An 18,558-nucleotide genomic window follows, 5' to 3' on the forward strand; every position below is an offset into this window, starting at 1 on the left:
ACAGCTTGAGTCTAGCCTCCAGCCTCCAGCCTAGACTCCCGTCGATGAGGATGACAAGGCAGACCGAAGCCACACGTCCGCAGCACGTCGCGTGCGCTGAATCGCGAGGCTAGCACTGCATCCCCCTTGAACGCGACTTGCAGGTGGCGCATCACAGGAGCGTAACAATCAAGCTTCTATTGGGGACATAAACGCACCATGCAGCAACGGAGGTACGGGAACTGGAGTGGCTGAGTGCCATCATATTGACAGCAGACTAGCGTGGGTGTAAACGTTGAGGCGGAAGCGGCCTGCTTTAAAACTACCCGGGGATAGGATGACGGTGACCCTGAAGTTCATGCTGCCAATGGTAAGCCCGCGTGGTCTGCCGCGCACGAGTCTTGAACTCGGCTGGAAGCCCCGTGCTGATTCTGGCGGCTCTGCGGTGAAGGCCTTTTGTGATTCGTGAATACCGTCCAGGGTGTGTCTTTGCTGACCGCTACTCCGAATCTGTACAGACTGGATCCCATCCGACAGCACATTCAATTCTTGTTCGCACTAGCAAATTTAGAGGATGGGGCTATCATATATGGCTTTGGCGGTGTATGCAGCTGGCTCTTTGTGGCTGGACATAGTCCTCTTTTGACCTTACGCTTGTCCTCTTGCGGGACTATCGCTAGCTGCAGCACATACTACTGACGCGAAAAAAAAAAAAAATAGTTCCCGATCGAACCTTGATCATCTTCCTTATCGATGGAAGGTGCGAGAAGTATGAAGTTAGAACCGTGGAAAGGAGAGTTCTGCAGAACATTCTCCAGAGAACATTCTTGAACTCCAGGCCCATGGTTCAGTCTAGAGGCAAATTTGTCGCAGGAACAGTTCGAACACGAGCGAAAGAGCTTGTGCGCCTGGAGCATCTTTCGTTTCCCTCATACATAAGAAGGACTCTCCATTTCCTGGTTGCTGAACCACGGCAGCAAACTGCAAGTTTCTTCGACCCAACCAACCACTTCTCTCATCAAGGATTTGGTGATGGCAGACCGGGTCGGGCTGACGTCAAGTCGCCACGCCCGGGGCAATCTTGGAAACGCGTTTTGAAGATGTGGAGAAAGCATATAATAAAGTCGGTCCAGCAGCCGCGAATCAGGGGGACAATCATCACGAATGTTATTTCAATAGTAGAGAATCAAAGCGCCTTTGCGAAAATCCCTTAAGAAAGGCCACACGTGATCCTTCCCCAGCCACGTCATAATTTCCAGGAGAAACAGTTTCACGCTGCACAAAGATCTTTCATATAATTTTTTTTTTTCATTTACTTCAACTTATAAGTCATTTGATCTTCTCCGTCTGGATGAATTGACCCTGACTATTATCCACCATCCTGTTTTACGATTTATGATCAACCATCAGCGACAACTTTCTCATCCCACCACCCCACCCCTGAGCGATTAACCATGTCCGACTCAACCCTCTATCTCTACACCTCGCTCACAGCGGGGTCTTCACACATCATCACCGCAACCTCCCGCATAGAAACTATCCTCAAGGCGAACAAGCTCTCATTCCGAGCCATTGACGTTGCCACAGACGATGCTGCCCGCAAACTGTGGGGTCGTCGTTCCAAGGGTAAGAAGTTGCCCGGCCTGATCAAGTACGGCAACATCCTCGGAGTATGTAAAGCTTTCCTGTTGTCTGTTCAGAAGTGGAAATGTGTGACTAATCCCCCACGGTTAGGACCTGGAAGAAATCGAAGAATGGAACGAGTTCGGCGAGCTGCGCATGGTTGTAAACAGCGCCCCAGACCTGGATGGCATGCCAGCCACCAGCTACCCCATCGCCGCTCCCGACGCCCCCTCTACTCCAAAGGAGCCTGAACCCAAGACCCCCAAACCCGCTACGATCAAGATCCAGTCCCCACCCGCGAAGACCAAGCCCGAGGAGAAGAAGGACAAGACAGCTGTGCTAGCCCTGCGACAAGCCAGCGCCGAAGCTGCATCCAAGGCAAAGAGCAAGACAGACGATAAGAAGGACGCGACTGTGAAGCCCGAGGCTGAAAAGGAGGCGGATTCGACCAGTCCCACCACCAAGCAGCGCAAGGGCTCCGTCGTGCCCGAGATGCCCGATACTGCACCCGACTCACCTACGGGCGCTAAGCGTCCTCCTCTCGTCCCTGAAGTTGCGGCCGTGTCATCTGCAAACTTCCGTGCCGAAAACGCTGAAATTCTCGGTCTTGTGGGACACCATCGCGGGTCGATCATCTCGGAGACAGACAAGGAGGAACATGATAAGGTCGTGCGTGAGATTCGGTCCTCTGTCTCTGGGGAAGATACATCTGGGTCGGTAGAGGAGCTGCGGAAGGAGGCTGCGCAGAAGACGCGACCGAGTGAGACGATTGAAGAGAGCCCTGTTGTGGAGGATGCTGACACTACAAAGGCTGTGGCCGAGGTTGAGGCAAAGGAGAAGCAAGAGGAGGGTGCTGCTGAGAAGCACAATGAAGAGGAGAGTGCTGATGAGACCAAGGCGAAGGAGAAGAGTGTCACTGAGACCAAGGAGGGCGAGACCGAGACAAATGCTGCTGTTGCCCCTGCGGACCCCGCGGCTGCGGAGAGCGCGGAGAGCACGGAAACTACGTCAGCGATCGAGTGAGGGGCAACCTACGACAGTGACAAATGTACAGGAATGCACGTCAATTGCGAATGCGAATGTTTTCTTTTTTTACGAGCATGATACCAGCCTGAGCCCATTTATGTATAGTCATGGATAAGAAATTGCAATGTTTCTTTTTTTGGTATTTACATGGTTTAATAATCCCGAATGCGATTCGTATCTCATGATTAAAAAAAATTACACCACATAATGAATATGACGAGCAAGAAGCAAAGAAGAGAAAAAGAAAAGAAAATGCCTATATATCAAACCAGATCAAATCAGACCACGACAAGCAAAAAATAAACTGTTGAGAACACCGAAACCCCTTTTTGATCATCAAAAGACCCCACCAAACAAAAACCCCCACTAACAAAAAACGAGGCAACTCAACCATAGCGGGGCAATGCCCATGCCAATGACTATGTGTAATCATGTAATTGATGGAAAAAGGAACGGACCAACAAGCCTGAGTTCACTAATAAACCCGAACTTGAATGTACGGCTCAAGCAGAAGCCGAACCGGCTTCAAGACCCCTCCGCTTCTGCACCGCTTCTCTCAGTTTCGCAATAACATCGGCGGGGTCTTGCGCGCCAAAGATGGCAGATCCAGCCACAATAACATTGGCGCCAGCCTCGGCAGCCTGATCGATCGTTCCCAGACCAAGACCACCGTCGACCTCGATGTTCAAATCCGGGTAGCGGGCGCGCAGGGCCGAGACCTTGGGGAGCTCGGAGGCCATGAATTTCTGGCCGCCGAAGCCGGGGTGGACTGTCATTACGAGGACCATCTATCAAGCGAAAGAGAGAAAGAAAAGGTTAGCGCACGCACTGTAGAAGCTATAAACTGGCTTCATTCGCTCATGAATGGACCATAAATATGAAAATTGGAACGTGGGGTAGGAGAGTCGCAAACGTACCTCAGGTCGCTCGGCGAGATCCGGACTATCCAAAATATCCCACAGAACATCGACGGGGGTATCGGGCTTAATAGCAATACCGGCCTGCATGCCCTGCTCGTGAATGTATTTGATCAATTGGCGCGGCGAAGTGCGCTGTGTAGTGTCGTTATCGGTGGGATCGGTGGCGGCAACGGATGAAACGGCAGCTTCATAGTGGAAGCAGTAAAGATCGCAACCAGCCTTCTGGAATTCCTTGACCCATTTGTGAGGCTATGCGCAAAGCGTAGAAAAGATAAAAGTCAGTCAGGGAATCGGGGAAAGATTGCGGCGAAATAATTTCAGATCGGATTCACTCCGAGATGAGCTGAGGAGGCAAAACGTACCTCCATGATCATCATGTGGCAGTCGAATGTGCCGCGAGCACAGGGTTCAAGTGGGCGGTCGACGCAGCCGCGGATTTGAGAGACGACGGGACATCCGATGGTCATGTTGGGGACGAAGTGGCCGTCCATAATGTCGACATGGAGCCAGTCAGCGCCTTGCTCCATCTTCTTGGTGCAATCATGGCCGAGATCTGCGAAGTTGGCGCTCAGGATGGAGGGGGCGATAATGGCAGGTGGAGCCATTTTGGAGGTGTAAGATGGGTTGAATAAGAGAAGAATTGCAAGATGGAAAAGGTGGAAGGTGGATTAGTAGGGGGAAATAGGTGGGGAAGAAAGGTGTATTAAAGGGAAAAAAATGAATCGGGGTAATAAGGTGAAGCTTCTCTATCGTGTTTACATCAGGCCGAGTGGCAACCCAAGGGTGGATATGCCGGGTTCGCCGTTCACCGTAAAATGGATCCCTTGTTCAAACATAAATGTATTACGTAGGAAATTGGTTGTTTTAATTGGATTGAAAGAATGTCATTTCTATAACTGCATTGATCTTCAATTTGACTTATTGAATTTCTCTCCCTAATCCATTCAGCTCATAGTTTTTTTTTTTTTTTTTTGGAAAAAATATATATATATATAAATATAGATAAAAAAAATACAAAATAAAAACCCAAATGATGCAAACGACTTTGATAAGGGCTCGGCCTCTCACGTGGACTTGAATCGATCGTCGCTGCAGTCTATTAAGGGCCTTACATGTGCAGAATTCAGATCCACTGGCCATGCAGTAAGTAAGTATCGTGAACCCGAACAGGGCTTTTTTGACTAATCAACGTCATCTTCCTGGAATGCCCGTTTTGGTCATTCCGGTCTACCATGAGAAATGTTGAAATGTTAAAAAAAAAAGAGAAAAAAAAAGGGAAAAAACAGAATCAAATCTTCGAGTCTGCTGACCAGGAACTTGAATAATGATTAATTGGGGGCTTTGATCCGCCACGTTTCTTATTGGGGGAAAAGCCTGGAATCCCCGTCGAAGCTCAGCATTTCCCCCAATCACTGCCTCCCGGTATACTTCCCATGAATTAAAATTAACCCCATGGGACCGTTCATGCTTTCTAAAGTTAGACACCTTTAAACAATAGCAATGAAATCTATGCGATTTTAATTCTACTTGGAATGTGTGTTTAAACTCCTCAGATGCTTCAAATCACTGGAATCCTTCATGCACCTTACTCGCAGGATAACCAGTTGACCGTTAACGGGCTCGGACCAGCACACTTACCCAGTCGGAAAACACCCTATGTCGGAACGGAAACCCCCCAATACAAAACTAATAATAATCAATAGCCGTCATGTTAACCGCTCTTGAGTCACCCGAAAATATGTGACTTACATGTGTAAAAAGCGGACCTTAAGCACAAAGCGGGGATCCTTTTACTGCTTAGTAGATTGCGAATTTTCTGTCCCGGCGCACTGTGATCCGACGCCAATGTATCCCACTTCCAACATGGACCGCCCCAGGCGCAACGCCCAACAGGTTCTATACATGAAAAGTGTCCACTCGATCGTCGCAATTCCACTCAACTCAATGCTCAAATTGACACTGGCATACAATGCACAATGGGTTATCTCGTTGGGGAAAGCCAAAGAGGGGTAAAGGCCACTTGGAATTTAAACAAGTGCCTAGTACTAGGAAGTAGTACTATACGCATCTGTGCAGTTGAATAGATGTCCCTATTCCGAAGCCAGTAAGTAGCTCATTACAGCTGGAGACTGCGATGTATCCAATATGTGCCTTGTGCACTCAACCTTGGAATTCCCCAGAAGTCGACACCAACATTACCTTGAAAGCAGCACTGAGCCGTCTCGTGGACCTCGGGTACAGATAAAATGCTTTTTAACCCCATCCATACATCAATTGCGTCAGATTCTCGTTGATCACTAGGTCTGTGTATCTGCATTGCAACGTTTACAGAACCTTCCAAGGTTGCATAAGACATACCCTGATAAGCTATACCTGGCATCCAGGACCCATGCTATCATGCAGTCTGTGACCGAGCGTGGATGACGGGTAAACCCGTGCGGCTTCTTGCCTGCGAAGATGAAGCGGGCCTAGATCCCTCCCCGAGGGCTATCAGATTGATAGGATTAAAGGAATGCCGGATTTGGTTTCCGTCAGTAGCTAGATGATCTGCAGGCCAATTGTTCAGCCATTTGCGTCATTTATATTTCCACGTGCATGATTCCAAGGTTCTGGCGCGCCAATTGAACGATGTGAGCAGTTAGAGCTTCCTCAGGAGTTAGAACCTACACATGTGTGGTATCGAAATATCCATGAATTTTGTACTCCGCTACTTCAAATGCAGCGAGCACTTGAGTACTTCAATGTGTGCATGGGAGTAAACATTTTGAAAATATTTACGCCGATTGATTCAATGTTCAATCAATGTTCAAAGTTCATTAGGTAACATCGCGCTCTAACTGCAACAACCGGACCCGGAAATAGATATTTTCCAGATGATAATAGCGTAATCAGTTCATATACTCATCGTGCAAAGCCAAGTTCTTCTCCTTATCATCACCCCCCTCAATAGCCCCAAGTACAAGTGCTGATTCCAAGGCCTTAGCAGCGTCAGCCCCAGACTCCAACCCATGCTTCAGAAGAGATCCTTTCCGACAAGCTTCCTTATCTAAGAAGACCAAGCTAGTACGATTAGGCGTGAAGAGCAAATCCAGCTCCTCCAGCGTCCGGCGCGAAGTCTCTGGGAAGAAAAAGTACACCACAAACGAGATGCCGATATTAATCCCACCAAAAACATAGTAAACCTTCCATGATCCCTCATTCAGGGCGGTAGGCATGTATAGTCCCAGCCAGAAATTGACGAACCAGTTCACGGAGGTTGAAAGTGCAGTTCCGCGGCCACGCGCGTTGATTGGGAAGACTTCATTCTGGTAGGTCCACGGGAGAGAAGCCATGCTTGCACCAAATGTTACCATGTAAAGGAACATGAATGCGACAGCAGTGTTACCAGCTGCACCATCTGCGAAATTAAATTTCATCTCTTGGGTTGCGGCATCGAAGTACGGGGCGCCGAAGCCGACGAGCATGGATGCGACGATGATCATGCAGATTCCCATTAGAATGGGACCAATGATTAGTGGCTTGCGACGGCCGTAGACATCCATGAGAAGGGTGAGAGAGAATGAAGCGACGAGGAACAGGGCGGATTCAATGCCGTTGGACAGCAATGCGGCCTTGGTTCCTGTTTGCCCAGTTTGCGCAAACACCTTGGCGGCGTAGTATAAAATGATGTTGACACCGGTGATCTGCTGCATGAATTGGAGACCCATTGCCAATGCGGTGCGGCGACGATATTGCTTGCTGACCAGCAGCGCAAGGTAGGAAGGTGCAGGTGTGCCTCGCTCGTATTCGACGACGACACGGATTTCTTCAAACTCGGACTGCACGACGGGTGCATTCTGGTCTCCCTTGGCATGAAGCTTAGCCAAGACCTGCAAGGCTTCTTCGGCCCGATCGTGTCGGAATAACCAACGTGGTGACTCGGGCCGGAACAGCATGATGGCTCCGACGATAGCGCCTGGTACCAGTTGGAGACTGAAGCACATGCGCCAGGCAGCGTTGCCTTCGATATTGGCCGCGCCATACTGGACCCAGTATGCAACTAGCAGTCCCATCGCAATACCCAAGCTCATCATCGAAGTCATCATACCACGGATCTGTGGCGGTGTGATTTCAGCAGTATACCTGAAAAAAAGAAAAAAGAATTAGCATCATATCTTCCCAAGAAAATCCTTCCGCGAACATAGTTCTGCACTGGGAAAAGAAAACATACAATGAGATTGTTTGAAACAAACCACCAGCACCCAAGCCATTGACCACTCGGCCAGCAATAAACATTTGCTGATCCTGCGCGGCGACAATGATAGCCTGACCAATCAGATAAACAATCACACAGAACAAGATGGTGATGCGGCGACCAAAACGATCCGAGATCAAGAATCCGATCAATAAAGAACCACCAAATTCACCGGCCAGCAAGGCCGCAGTCATAACACCCTGGCGAAAGGCAGATGGGGTACCGAAATAATCCAAAAACTGAGTCATGGTAAGAATACCACTCATAGAAGCATTTTCCCAACCGTAGGCAAAGCCCGCAACAGCAGGAGGAAAGGCATAGTATAATTTGCGCGTCAGCGAGGTATCAATCTCGGTGGCCATATTGAAGAACCGTCAAAGAGGAAAAGAGGAAAGAAACAAGGGATGAAAAGAAAAAACCTGCATATCCCCACGGGGAAACCCCAGCTACAAATACCTGGGGATCGTCCTTTCATTTCATTTTTCCCTTCTTATTCGCTTAAAGGAACCTTTGATGCGGGGAGGGCTAAGCTTTCTGATCCGGCTTGTTTTTTTAGGTCCGGCTTGGCGGCTTATTTCATATCCGCCTCTCAGTATCAGGGGGATTTGGAAAGCACCAAGCGTGGAGAAGTGGAGACAAGAGCTCGGCCCCCGACTTCACTTCCCCAGATCCAGTCTAGAGTGCGGAGTTGGCGCTTTCTGGGTCCAATTATACTGTTGTGAGCTCGGGGTTATAACGCCTTTTCCTTGGTAGCCAGTCAAAATTGAATTTTCCTCACCGATCCTTGTACACTTTCCACGGTGGTATGGATATTTGCTTACCCTCTACTTTGCACTTCTTCGAATTGCCCTGGGATTTCCCTGGATTTCCGCTTCCAGGAAGCTGTCTTGGATCCAGTATGCCACTCAAATTGACCACAGTGAGGTACATTACACGTGGATTTTAGCAGCTTTGGCCTGTTCTCCACGCTCCGAGATCTTCCCCGGGAAATGGGTTCCTTCAGTCCGGGGTAAAGTTGATTCCGCTATTCATGAACCTGTAACCTTTCATTGGAAACCACGTGAACCCTCGGAATTAATCTTCTGCCGGAAATCACACGTAAAGGGCCACGGGGGATCTGGGATGATCTTGAGCTACTTAGTGCTTGAAGGGATCACAAACCCACACCTTAGCGAAAGTAGTATGTGAGATTAATTCCTGACATTACTAGTAGCTATTGTAGTCACAGCTACATAATAATTTCCATGAGAATCGATGAGCCCTTTGGCCTTTGACTGAATTGGGATTGGAATTTGGGCTGAGTACCTACTAGTAGTATCTAAAAAGTGCCCTCACTGGATTTCCCACTAGTATTTGAGGCTTCAATATCACGGCTTAATGTAAGGAATTCCAGTGAGCTTGAAAGCTCTCTCTCCCAAAGAAGGCTCCACCAGTGGCCGAGATCGGTTATGCGGGTCTTCCTGCCCATCTCGCTGTGCAACATTTGACCCGGTATGCTTAGCATTGGGCCAATGCGTAGTTCCAACCCGCTGATCAAAAGCGGCCTTCTTGCGTTGCAAGTCTTCTTGTGTGGCATCCGCTACAGGCATGTAGCAAGTGTAAACAGCGAAGCGCGGTTGCTCCTGCTTGGGGCTGAGATTATAGTGTGGGGTACGCGAATCCCACAGAAGCAGGTCGCCAGGCTCAGCGCACACTTTTTCCCACTTGCACCCATGATCCTCGAGCCATTTCATACCGGCGTCCGTGAACCCATACCACTCCGGTGTCCAGGCTGGGATTCGCTCTTCGTGGGCCATTTCTTTGTGAAACTGTTCGGAGAGAAGGTGGCCACCGCGACAGACGATCAAGCCACCATCGTTGGGGCCATTCGGCAGGAAGTTGACCAGGCCTTGCATGCAACGGAACCCGTGCTTCTCTGGGTCTTGGTCTTGGTGGGGCCAGGGTTTGTTGGGGGCAAGGTCGGTGCGACTAGTAAGATTTTAGAGACTCGTCAGATTGGAAAAAAAAAAAGGCTGATACTCGGAGTGGGTGAAATACTTGGGAAACTGGAAATTGATTGCATCGAAGGAGACAATAAGATCCTCATCATCATAAATCTTCTCAAAGGCACTGACAACACCGGGCTCGCTTCGCACACCCCAGACAAAGTTCTCGTGGGGAAGGCCATAATGCAGACACATGCCCTTTTCATTGATTGTCGGAAGGTTGTCTTTGTGCACCGTGGAAAGATCATTCCGGTCGAACCCCAACTCACTATATTGCCAAAACTAAGTCAAATCACTGGTCATGTTTTTGGTCAATACTAGTAAGAACTTACAATCCCTCCAACCAAGAGTACATCTCATCGGCATACTTCAGAGCTCTTTCCTTTGGAATTGCACCTTTGACAATCGCAAATCCGTCACGAGTGAGATCATCGCGAAAATCCCCAAAGTGCTGATCAGTGCCATCGACGCGCATGCGGCCGAATCCATGCAGATTGGAGTTGGCCTTGGCGGTCTCAGTGAGGGTAGCTGTAGTGGACATGGTTTGATCGATCACTTATACACAGTGAGATGTGTGGTATAAAAATCGAAGCTAACTGTGGTTTGTATGAAGATGCCCAGGCGATGTTTATATACCAGGGGAAGTGTCTGAAATATCCCGACATTAGCGAAACACATCACAAAAGGCTAAAGGCACCTGGGTACCACACCACCGCCCACATACAAACGTGAATAAATTTCAAACTTCTGCTGGATTCTTGTTTAGACTCTGGAGCCTGTCATTCGTCTTGATTCTTGGCGCTGCTATCGGAAAGTGGAGGTGGGGGAGGTGGGGCGCAGAAATGGGGGTGGCCCGGGTGGAGGACTAGATAGATATTCCTTTTTTGCTGATTAGTAGATTAGATAATAGTCAGTAGCGAACGAAATCAGTCAGGTATCGAAAAAAATAATTTCCAAGCTTTGAGCTACTACCATGCCACCATTCAGAATTGTCATTGTGGGAGGCGGCATCGCAGGCTTCACGGCTGCCATTGCTCTCCGCGGACCCAATAGACACATCACGATTCTGGAGCAGTCAAATTTGAACAAAGAAATTGGGGCGCTAATCTCACTACAACCCAATGCGTCATGGATTGCTCAGTCTCAATGGAATCTGGAGAATTCACTTCTCGATGCCCGGCAAATGGTGGACGAGGGATTTCGCATCTACGACACTGAAGGAAAACTGGTGAACACCCTGCCATTGTTGAAGAAGCAGGGATATGGGGCTGAGCGACTCATGTTTCATCGAAGGGATCTCCACGAGGCATTGAAAAAAGCTGCTCTCTCACGAGAGAGGGCGGGTGATCCGGCCATTGTGCGAGTGGGATCCCGAGTTATTGACTGTGATGCCTTGAAGGGAGTCATCACGTTAGATGGAGGAGAAAAGGTCGAGGGGGATTTGATCGTTGGAGCAGATGGAATGTGAGGCAGTTCCGATGTTTGGTAATAGACTTAATGGCTAATCTGTATGCAAATTTCAGTCATAGTGTACTTCGCAGCCATGTCTTAGAGGACGAACCTCGTCCTATGCCGACTGGACATTCTGGTAGTGTTACCCTCATCCAAGCAACCTCTTTCCATCGACTGACTTTTCAATAGCTTATCGACTACTGGTCTGGAATCAATCCGTGCACCAAAAGTTTGCCTATGCTAACCTTCCTCTAGATACCAACAGAGGTCCTTGAAAGGGAGGAACCCGACTTCTGCGCCAAGATCAATCCGAGAGAGCCTTTCACTTCTATGATTGTAGCTCACGACTGCCGACTCGTCATGGGCCCTGGAAGACAGGGAGAAGTCTATGGAATTGTTGCATTGGTACCAGACAGTATGTGAAGGATTGCTTTGGAACTCTTGCATTCTTATCAAGGTAGTGCTAACTGCTATAGCTCAAATGAATGAGGATCCCAAAGCCAAACAGTCTTGGGTCTCGGAAGGGGATCTTGAAAATATGCTTCGAACGTTCGCCGAGTTCCCATCGTGGGTCAAAAACATCTTCAGGTGGGGGTTTTTGAAACTTTCCTTGGGGACCTTCCACTGACCAAGCATAGACATTCAGCAGACCTTGGTCTTTGGCAGCTACGTGATATTGTAAGTCTATTATTCTTTGTTCTTCTCCTTTTCTCCATTTCCAAATTATAGTCCATATATTGAAGTAAATAAAACACAGGAACCTTTGAAGACATGGCATCGGGGTCGGGTTATTCTCATCGGAGATGCTGCACATGCGATGCTACCCACCCAAGGCCAAGGGGCTAGCCAAGCCATTGAAGATTCAGAAGCTTTGGGAGCGTTCTTTGAGGGTGTCACCAATCCACCCGCTGCCGAGGATCTTTCCCAAATTTTGGAGGTAAGACATAAATTCCGTGTTCCATTTCAACAATAGAATCAACCGCAATTGACGGAACGAATATAGAATATCTTCCAGTCCCGCCACAGTCGCGCCAGCTTGATACAGGCATACAGCCGCCAGGCAGCCAAGCCTGCGACCGCGAAAGGCGATAAAACAGTCACCATGTATGTTTTAAATCAGCTTAGAAGCTATTGATACCGTTATGCTGACTCTGTCTCTTTGCTGTAGGAAACCTGATGAGTTCATGGACTTTAATTGCAAGTATCGAGGTGTAAAACAATGGCAGCAGAAGGAAGTTGTGGCTATCTGATGTTTATAACGAGCAAAATGGAAATCCATGCAGAATTCGCCTTTCCAGTAGTCTATGAAAAAAAACCCAGTCAATCTCGTGACGTCGATCGTATTTGACTTTAAACCCCCACCAAAAGTGGGGCAACGTGCTACCCCATGAATATGATCGCGTATCTGAATTCTGGGGGGAGCTCAAATCAGAATCATCGTATTGGTTGAAGTAGACAATTGTGATCATCTTGGCCGAAGCGCGAAGTGGCCCGCAAAAAAAGCCACGTTCCCGATGGCCTCGGCTTTGGTTTCCCCACATATAAACCTTTTCATTCGCACCAACTTATGAAGTTACCATTTGCGTGTCAATCCAGAAGAATGCATCATAATGTCCGACACGCAAACCCCTCGACGCTCTTTAAGGGGAAAGCCACCAGGGAATCACCACTGCCCTCACTGTGGCAAAGCTTACGAACGGCCTGACCACCTAGCGCGTCATATTGATTCTCGTGAGACTCCTCGATATAGCCAATGACCTATTCCCTGGTATCGGTCCTACTACTGAATTTTGGTTACTGATTCTGAGCTGGGGATACAGATCGCAATGAACGAACTTACCAATGCCCCACCTGTCAACGTGGGTTCAATCGCCGGTGGGTCTAGACTCCAGATTCCAGTGTTGTCGATCGCGATCCCCTAATATATATAGCCAGAGATGTCCTGCAGCGACATCAAGCTGTTCATGAGAAATATGTATCTGAAGGGAAAGCGTCGCACAATCGCTCCCGGGAGCGAGCCTTGGAAGCTTGTGAGGCCTGCGCGACCGCTAAATTAAGTTGCGATAATGAACGACCGTGTCAAGTATGGAAGCCCCGGGTTCGGAGTGAGACGGTGACCGTCCAGATGTCAGTTTACACGTCGTGCTGACTCACTCAACAGCGGTGTCGCTCAAAGCAAACACTGTGCACTGTAAGAACCACGCGCCCATCTCGCCGACCGAGCGTACGCGCATTTCAATTTTCTCCACAGGCAGACTGCCAAGATCCTGACCATCTACCTAATATTCAAGCCATCATTACCACCCCAGAATCAGCTTTGTCGACCTTCAGCACCGCCCCGGTGTCAGATCTATACTCCAATGATAATAATCAAGTTTATGATTCCAATCTCAGTCATCATGAGCTCGCATTGGATCCGTTTCTTCCACAGGAGAACTTCTCGGCATATCCCAGTCTAAATACCTTCCCTGCGTTTTTTGAACAGGTCATGCTACCAAATGTTGAATCTCAGACCTTTCCGTCCGGAACTCAGCAGCCTCGGGGCGTTTTTGACTTCATGCTTGATACAGACTTTCCATTCCCCGAAAATGACCTCTTTGACACGGATTTCATCCCCGATCTTGATCGGATTCTTGATCCCGGGGCATTGGATGTTGGTCTTGGTGATCTTCAAGATACTCAGCTTGAAAACCATCAATCCGCCAGTCGTCGTGCTGCCGCGTTTCAGCGCTCATTCTGGTATGGAACTCCCATTTTTCACTAAACCTTTGATATGCTAAACCCTTTAGGCTGTGGACCCCAGAAAAGAACCAACACGCTTTCAGTGAGGAGAGAAGAATTCCGCTACGAGATGGCGATGATATCTCTGAAAAACATAGGGATAGACTCGAGATTCTGCGCATACCTGGTGGTCTTTCTATGCAGGCACGGGACGACATATTTAAATTGGTCGTGCGCACAGCCGGCTCTCGAGTATCTGTCTCAACGTTCCCTTCTGCTGAATATTTGGATACCCTTATCAAAGTAGGCATTGCGAAGCGGACCGAGACAGACGCATGGATTCACCCATACACATTCTATAATCAGAAACTGAGGCCTGAGCTCTTGACTAGCTTGGTAGCTGCTGGATGTGTTTGCTGTGGATTATCGTCAATCAACAAGACGGGTATCCTTTTACAGGAGATTTCAAGGGTCTCCCTCGCTCAACTTGTGAGACAGAATTTCCCTTAACGTTTCCTAATGCTTGAATTGACCCTGTTCAATCTTAGGTCGAAGACGACAACAGTGTGCTACGTGATCTACAATGGTTGCAAGCCTCGATGTTATGGCTTGATATTGGTATATTCTCTGGTTATAAACGAAAGATGCAAATTGCAGAAAGTTACCTGCAGCCCCTTGTCACAGTAACACATCCAACCATTTATATCTTTTTGAGGCCATAGACTGACTAGCATAGGCCTTCAGACGCGCTGCTGCGTATGACCGATCCACATACTCAGCTATCACGCCTTATTCTGCCGGTGATGATGATGAATTATTGAATAAATCCTGGCATGAATGGGTCCGACAGGAGTCTTTCAAGCGGTATGCTCTATTAAGCGTTCAACGACATAAGGACTTTAGATACTAATCTGCACAGGCTTGCTTACCATCTATTTGGCCACGATGTGGAAGCTGCTATGGCTATGAACCGCCCTGCCTTGACCTCAAACACGGAGCTGACATTGCCCTTCCCCGCAGCTCGGGATTTGTGGCTGGCACCTACGGCGTCTGCTTGGCAAACCCTTTGGATCTCAAAGTATCGAGTTATGGAAATGTCCGATCTCAGCCTGAGAGACTTACTATCTGACCCTTCACTTATTACACATATTCCGGTCGAGGTTGATTTTGACATAGCGAGGTCCGCATTGCTTCATGGCCTGGCTACTCAAGTCTGGGAGTTCCGCCAGCATATGGTATTATCCCAGGGAAACCGGACAGAATCTCGTGCAATAGCAAGACTATGGCTACAGAGCAGACACGACGACTTGTAAGTCAGAACATTGACATTCCAATCCAAGCTTGGATGCAACCACCCGCATACTGATTTATCAATTTCCAAGATATATGACCTTGAAATCTATTCAGGATACCTCATCCTCGCCGCCAGCGGTCAGGATACTATTGAATGAGTTCGTCATGATGTACCTCCACATCGACGTAGACGCAATCCAGCGATTTGTCGGCAAGCTCGGCGAACTCGATGCCTGCCGCGCATACCCTGGCCTTCGCGATTGGAGCAATACGAAAGAAGCACGCTCGGCAATTTGGCATGCAGGGCAGGTGTTGCGTGCCGCAAGATGCGTCGCAACTCATCAACTACGCGGGTTCGATGCCATGGCTATTTATCATGCTGCTTTGGTCTTATGGGTTTACGGTGTCCTGCAGTGCGGTGAAACTAAGCGGCCCGAGGTGAATACACCGATGAGTGAGGAGGACTTGCCCTCGTTGATTTCGCTTGATGGACCAGAAGATCAGAAAAGCAAAGCCTTTCTGGCTCATGGGCTCGGTCGGCCGGGATTGACGATGGCTCAGTCGCGAAGTGGGCACGATGAGGACTTTAGGGTTTTTTGTCAGTTGAGCAAGCCACGACTGGTTATGGCTGTTGCGAAGCAGGTGCTTGAAGGGAACTGCCCCTGCCCTTTCCCCGAAGACTCTTTACCCCCGATGATCCAAAACCTATGTGAACTTCTTGAGGATTTAGGGAATCTTCCATAAATGATAGATATGCCCCTTCCTCGATATCCCGGGTACCTATATTATCTCGGGACCGCTATCCCAGATGCCAATTCCACCCACGCTAACAAATTGGGATTCCCATACCGAGATTGAGATACTTGGCTCAGAGGATTTTCGCTCAGCACCTGACTGTAGTAAGGTTAGGTTCTTGCGCCACATGTACGCTAATGGTTGCCGTTTACAACATGTGACTATCCAATAACACTTGTAATCGATTATAATGACCGATGGAGTTCGAAAACAATGCAACAAAGCCGAACCAATCAAAATAATTTGGCAGTTGCAGCGTCCATCGGATTGTGGGGGGCTTAGTGGACACCCCCACGGGGAAAGAGAGCTGTCGGCAATTGTGGGCGTGGATCCTCTCCCCAGCTTCAAACTTCCACTCCCCCAACCTTACAAGCCACAATCCCCCGCAAAATGGACTTGCGGGGGACAGCTGTCTAGAGAAAAGGCAGGGACTTCCTCTCTGACTCTTTTCTGTTCTCTCACTCACTTCTCCAGTCCAGTGCCTTGGACATGCCTAACATGAACAATTCTGTCCAGAAAGCCAAGGTTGAGTTTTTAGAGGATGTTCAAGTCCAGAAGCATGATAGTGTGGGCAATGTGTTAATTGATGAGAGCGGAGAAGTCCAGCGACTGCCTGTGCCCAGCGATGATCCCAATGATCCTCTCAATTTTTCGAAATGGGAGAAGCTGGGTATTATATTCAGTTGCTGCTGGTTCTGTGAGTCTTGCGGATGATGGGTAATTGAGCAAAGCTAACATAATTTCAAAGCCATCATGTCATTGTCGGTCGTTGGGGGGTTAGGTGCAATTCTTGGTGTTTTCTTTGAGCTTTATGTACCTCAGGGTCATACTACAGCGCAGGTGGTTTGGCTGGCGACGTTCCCTTCACTCTTCGTCGGAATTGGTAATCTCTCCAAATCTTCGTCTTCATTTACCATTGTTAATATCGAAAAGGAAACTACCTGATCCTACCGCTGGGTTTGGTTTACGGTCGGCGTCCTGCGGCGCTAATTTCCATTGTTGTCCTACTTGGATCAACAATTGGCTGTGCCTTGTCACAGACATTCGAGCAGCATCTTGGTCTGCGCATCCTACAAGGCCTGGCAACAGGTGCCACGGAATCAGTACGTTGCAAGCACCTTTTAATGAGCCTGACAAACACTCATGTCTGTTATTTCCTAGCTACTCCCTCTCATGTTATCTGAGGTCACTTTCGTCCATCAACGCGGCATGATTTTCGGTATCTACTGGGCTACCCAGAATGTGGTAACCAGCTGCTTGAACCTTGCTACTTCGTACGAAGCGGCTGCTTTAGGCTGGCGCTGGTTCTACTGGGTGTACGTGATTGCGGTGGGGGTTGGGCTTGTCATTGTTGCACTTGCATGCTTCGAGACTAGATACCAGCGACGCGCACAAATCCGAAATGGTGAATTGATTGTCACTGATGGGTATGGAGTTACTCGAGTCCTCGTGGGAGTCGAAGCGCAGTCGTATTTGGAATCGCAGGAAGCAGACAATGAGTCCTCAATGGATGATGCAGCACGTCCAAAGAAGACATATTTGCAGATGCTCAGTCCAATGGGGTCTTTGTCAAAAAACCCCGGTCGGACTGTCCTCATGGCATGGTTCCACATGATTGAAGCCTTCTCTTCCCCGGGAATTCTTTACGCGACCCTCCTAGCGGCAGTTGTTCTTGGGTCTTCTGTTGGCATCTCGTTGACTTACGATGCCGTTCTTGAAAGTTACGGTTGGTCTGCTGACAGTATAGGCCTGATCAACTTGGGGGGTGTCTTTGGTGGTTTTGGTGGTATGTTATACGCTGGAGTCTTTGGCGATTGGTTTATTCTGAGAATGGCCAAGCGTTCTGGTGGCGTGCATATCCCGGAGCATCGACTGATTCTGCTGATATTGCCTGGGATACTCGCCGTTATCTCACTTCTACTTTACGGGTTCACTGCTGAGAACAATGCTACTTGGGGTGGCCCATACATGGGGTGGACCCTTTTCCAGATAACCTTTGTGTCTGTACTGATTCTTTCAACCTCATTCGCAGCGGACGCCTGGGAAAAGAATCCTGGCCCTGCTTTGGTGGCAGTGGTGGGGACTAAGAACATTATTGCCTTTGGGGTCAGCTATGGGCTGACTCCTATGGTGACAAAGTATAGCTACCCCGCTGCAATGGGAATTTTGGCTGCTGTGACTGGGTCTATTTTTCTGCTTGGTATCCCAGTCTACTTTTTCAATCCCGCTGTGAGTGGAGCCTGTTGTACTTACACTGCAAGACAAAACGTACTGACACAAACTTAGTGGCGACGCTATATGCAACGAAAAAGTGACAAATGATCTGAGGATGGATGGATTCAAGGTTTGCTCGTTGGGTTGATTTGGTTGAAAGTCTTGTTTAATCAATGTTTCCACAAATATCCGTCAAATATAAGCAGTAGTCGCGTACTCGGACTGTCAAATGTTTCCAGCCTTTGGAATATGAGTCAAAGCCTGCCCAGGTGGAATCAACATAGCCAATAGAGCTGATAAAGCAATGCACGATATC

The 18,558-nt window shown here is 48.6% G+C and overlaps 7 protein-coding genes across 7 annotated transcripts; 4 read left to right on the forward strand and 3 right to left on the reverse strand.

The window, feature by feature from the left end:
* Positions 1–1,433: 1,433 nt before the first annotated feature.
* On the forward strand, positions 1,434–2,625 carry N7466_010762 (uncharacterized protein; the record flags this gene model as incomplete). Its single annotated transcript, XM_057170151.1, has 2 exons — positions 1,434–1,649; positions 1,714–2,625. 2 exons carry the CDS (start codon positions 1,434–1,436, stop codon positions 2,623–2,625), a joined length of 1,128 nt encoding a protein of 375 aa, XP_057015883.1.
* Positions 2,626–3,131: 506 nt separating this feature from the next.
* N7466_010763 (ribulose-phosphate 3-epimerase RPE1) lies at positions 3,132–4,153 on the reverse strand (the record flags this gene model as incomplete). The annotated part of the gene is made up of 3 exons (XM_057170152.1): positions 3,132–3,416; positions 3,546–3,797; positions 3,911–4,153. The coding sequence occupies 3 exons, from the start codon at positions 4,151–4,153 to the stop codon at positions 3,132–3,134; spliced, it is 780 nt and encodes a 259-aa protein (XP_057015884.1).
* Positions 4,154–6,436: 2,283 nt separating this feature from the next.
* On the reverse strand, positions 6,437–8,144 carry N7466_010764 (uncharacterized protein; the record flags this gene model as incomplete). Its single annotated transcript, XM_057170153.1, has 2 exons — positions 6,437–7,670; positions 7,759–8,144. The coding sequence occupies 2 exons, from the start codon at positions 8,142–8,144 to the stop codon at positions 6,437–6,439; spliced, it is 1,620 nt and encodes a 539-aa protein (XP_057015885.1).
* A 1,005-nt stretch (positions 8,145–9,149) lies between these two features.
* N7466_010765 (uncharacterized protein) lies at positions 9,150–10,308 on the reverse strand (the record flags this gene model as incomplete). Its single annotated transcript, XM_057170154.1, has 3 exons — positions 9,150–9,750; positions 9,802–10,035; positions 10,100–10,308. The coding sequence occupies 3 exons, from the start codon at positions 10,306–10,308 to the stop codon at positions 9,150–9,152; spliced, it is 1,044 nt and encodes a 347-aa protein (XP_057015886.1).
* A 432-nt stretch (positions 10,309–10,740) lies between these two features.
* N7466_010766 (uncharacterized protein) lies at positions 10,741–12,469 on the forward strand (the record flags this gene model as incomplete). Its single annotated transcript, XM_057170155.1, has 9 exons — positions 10,741–11,231; positions 11,291–11,355; positions 11,409–11,422; positions 11,475–11,634; positions 11,696–11,807; positions 11,858–11,897; positions 11,977–12,156; positions 12,223–12,323; positions 12,388–12,469. 9 exons carry the CDS (start codon positions 10,741–10,743, stop codon positions 12,467–12,469), a joined length of 1,245 nt encoding a protein of 414 aa, XP_057015887.1.
* A 576-nt stretch (positions 12,470–13,045) lies between these two features.
* N7466_010767 (uncharacterized protein) lies at positions 13,046–15,977 on the forward strand (the record flags this gene model as incomplete). The annotated part of the gene is made up of 10 exons (XM_057170156.1): positions 13,046–13,094; positions 13,151–13,249; positions 13,304–13,324; positions 13,381–13,443; positions 13,511–13,958; positions 14,009–14,429; positions 14,489–14,623; positions 14,677–14,804; positions 14,860–15,249; positions 15,323–15,977. The coding sequence occupies 10 exons, from the start codon at positions 13,046–13,048 to the stop codon at positions 15,975–15,977; spliced, it is 2,409 nt and encodes an 802-aa protein (XP_057015888.1).
* A 540-nt stretch (positions 15,978–16,517) lies between these two features.
* On the forward strand, positions 16,518–18,350 carry N7466_010768 (uncharacterized protein; the record flags this gene model as incomplete). Its single annotated transcript, XM_057170157.1, has 5 exons — positions 16,518–16,725; positions 16,777–16,911; positions 16,962–17,131; positions 17,190–18,257; positions 18,315–18,350. 5 exons carry the CDS (start codon positions 16,518–16,520, stop codon positions 18,348–18,350), a joined length of 1,617 nt encoding a protein of 538 aa, XP_057015889.1.
* Positions 18,351–18,558: the final 208 nt, after the last annotated feature.

This window comes from Penicillium verhagenii (assembly GCF_028828195.1).
Source record: "Penicillium verhagenii strain IBT 33310 chromosome Unknown utg000012l_segment0_segment0, whole genome shotgun sequence".
In the NCBI taxonomy this organism is placed as follows: domain Eukaryota; kingdom Fungi; phylum Ascomycota; class Eurotiomycetes; order Eurotiales; family Aspergillaceae; genus Penicillium; species Penicillium verhagenii.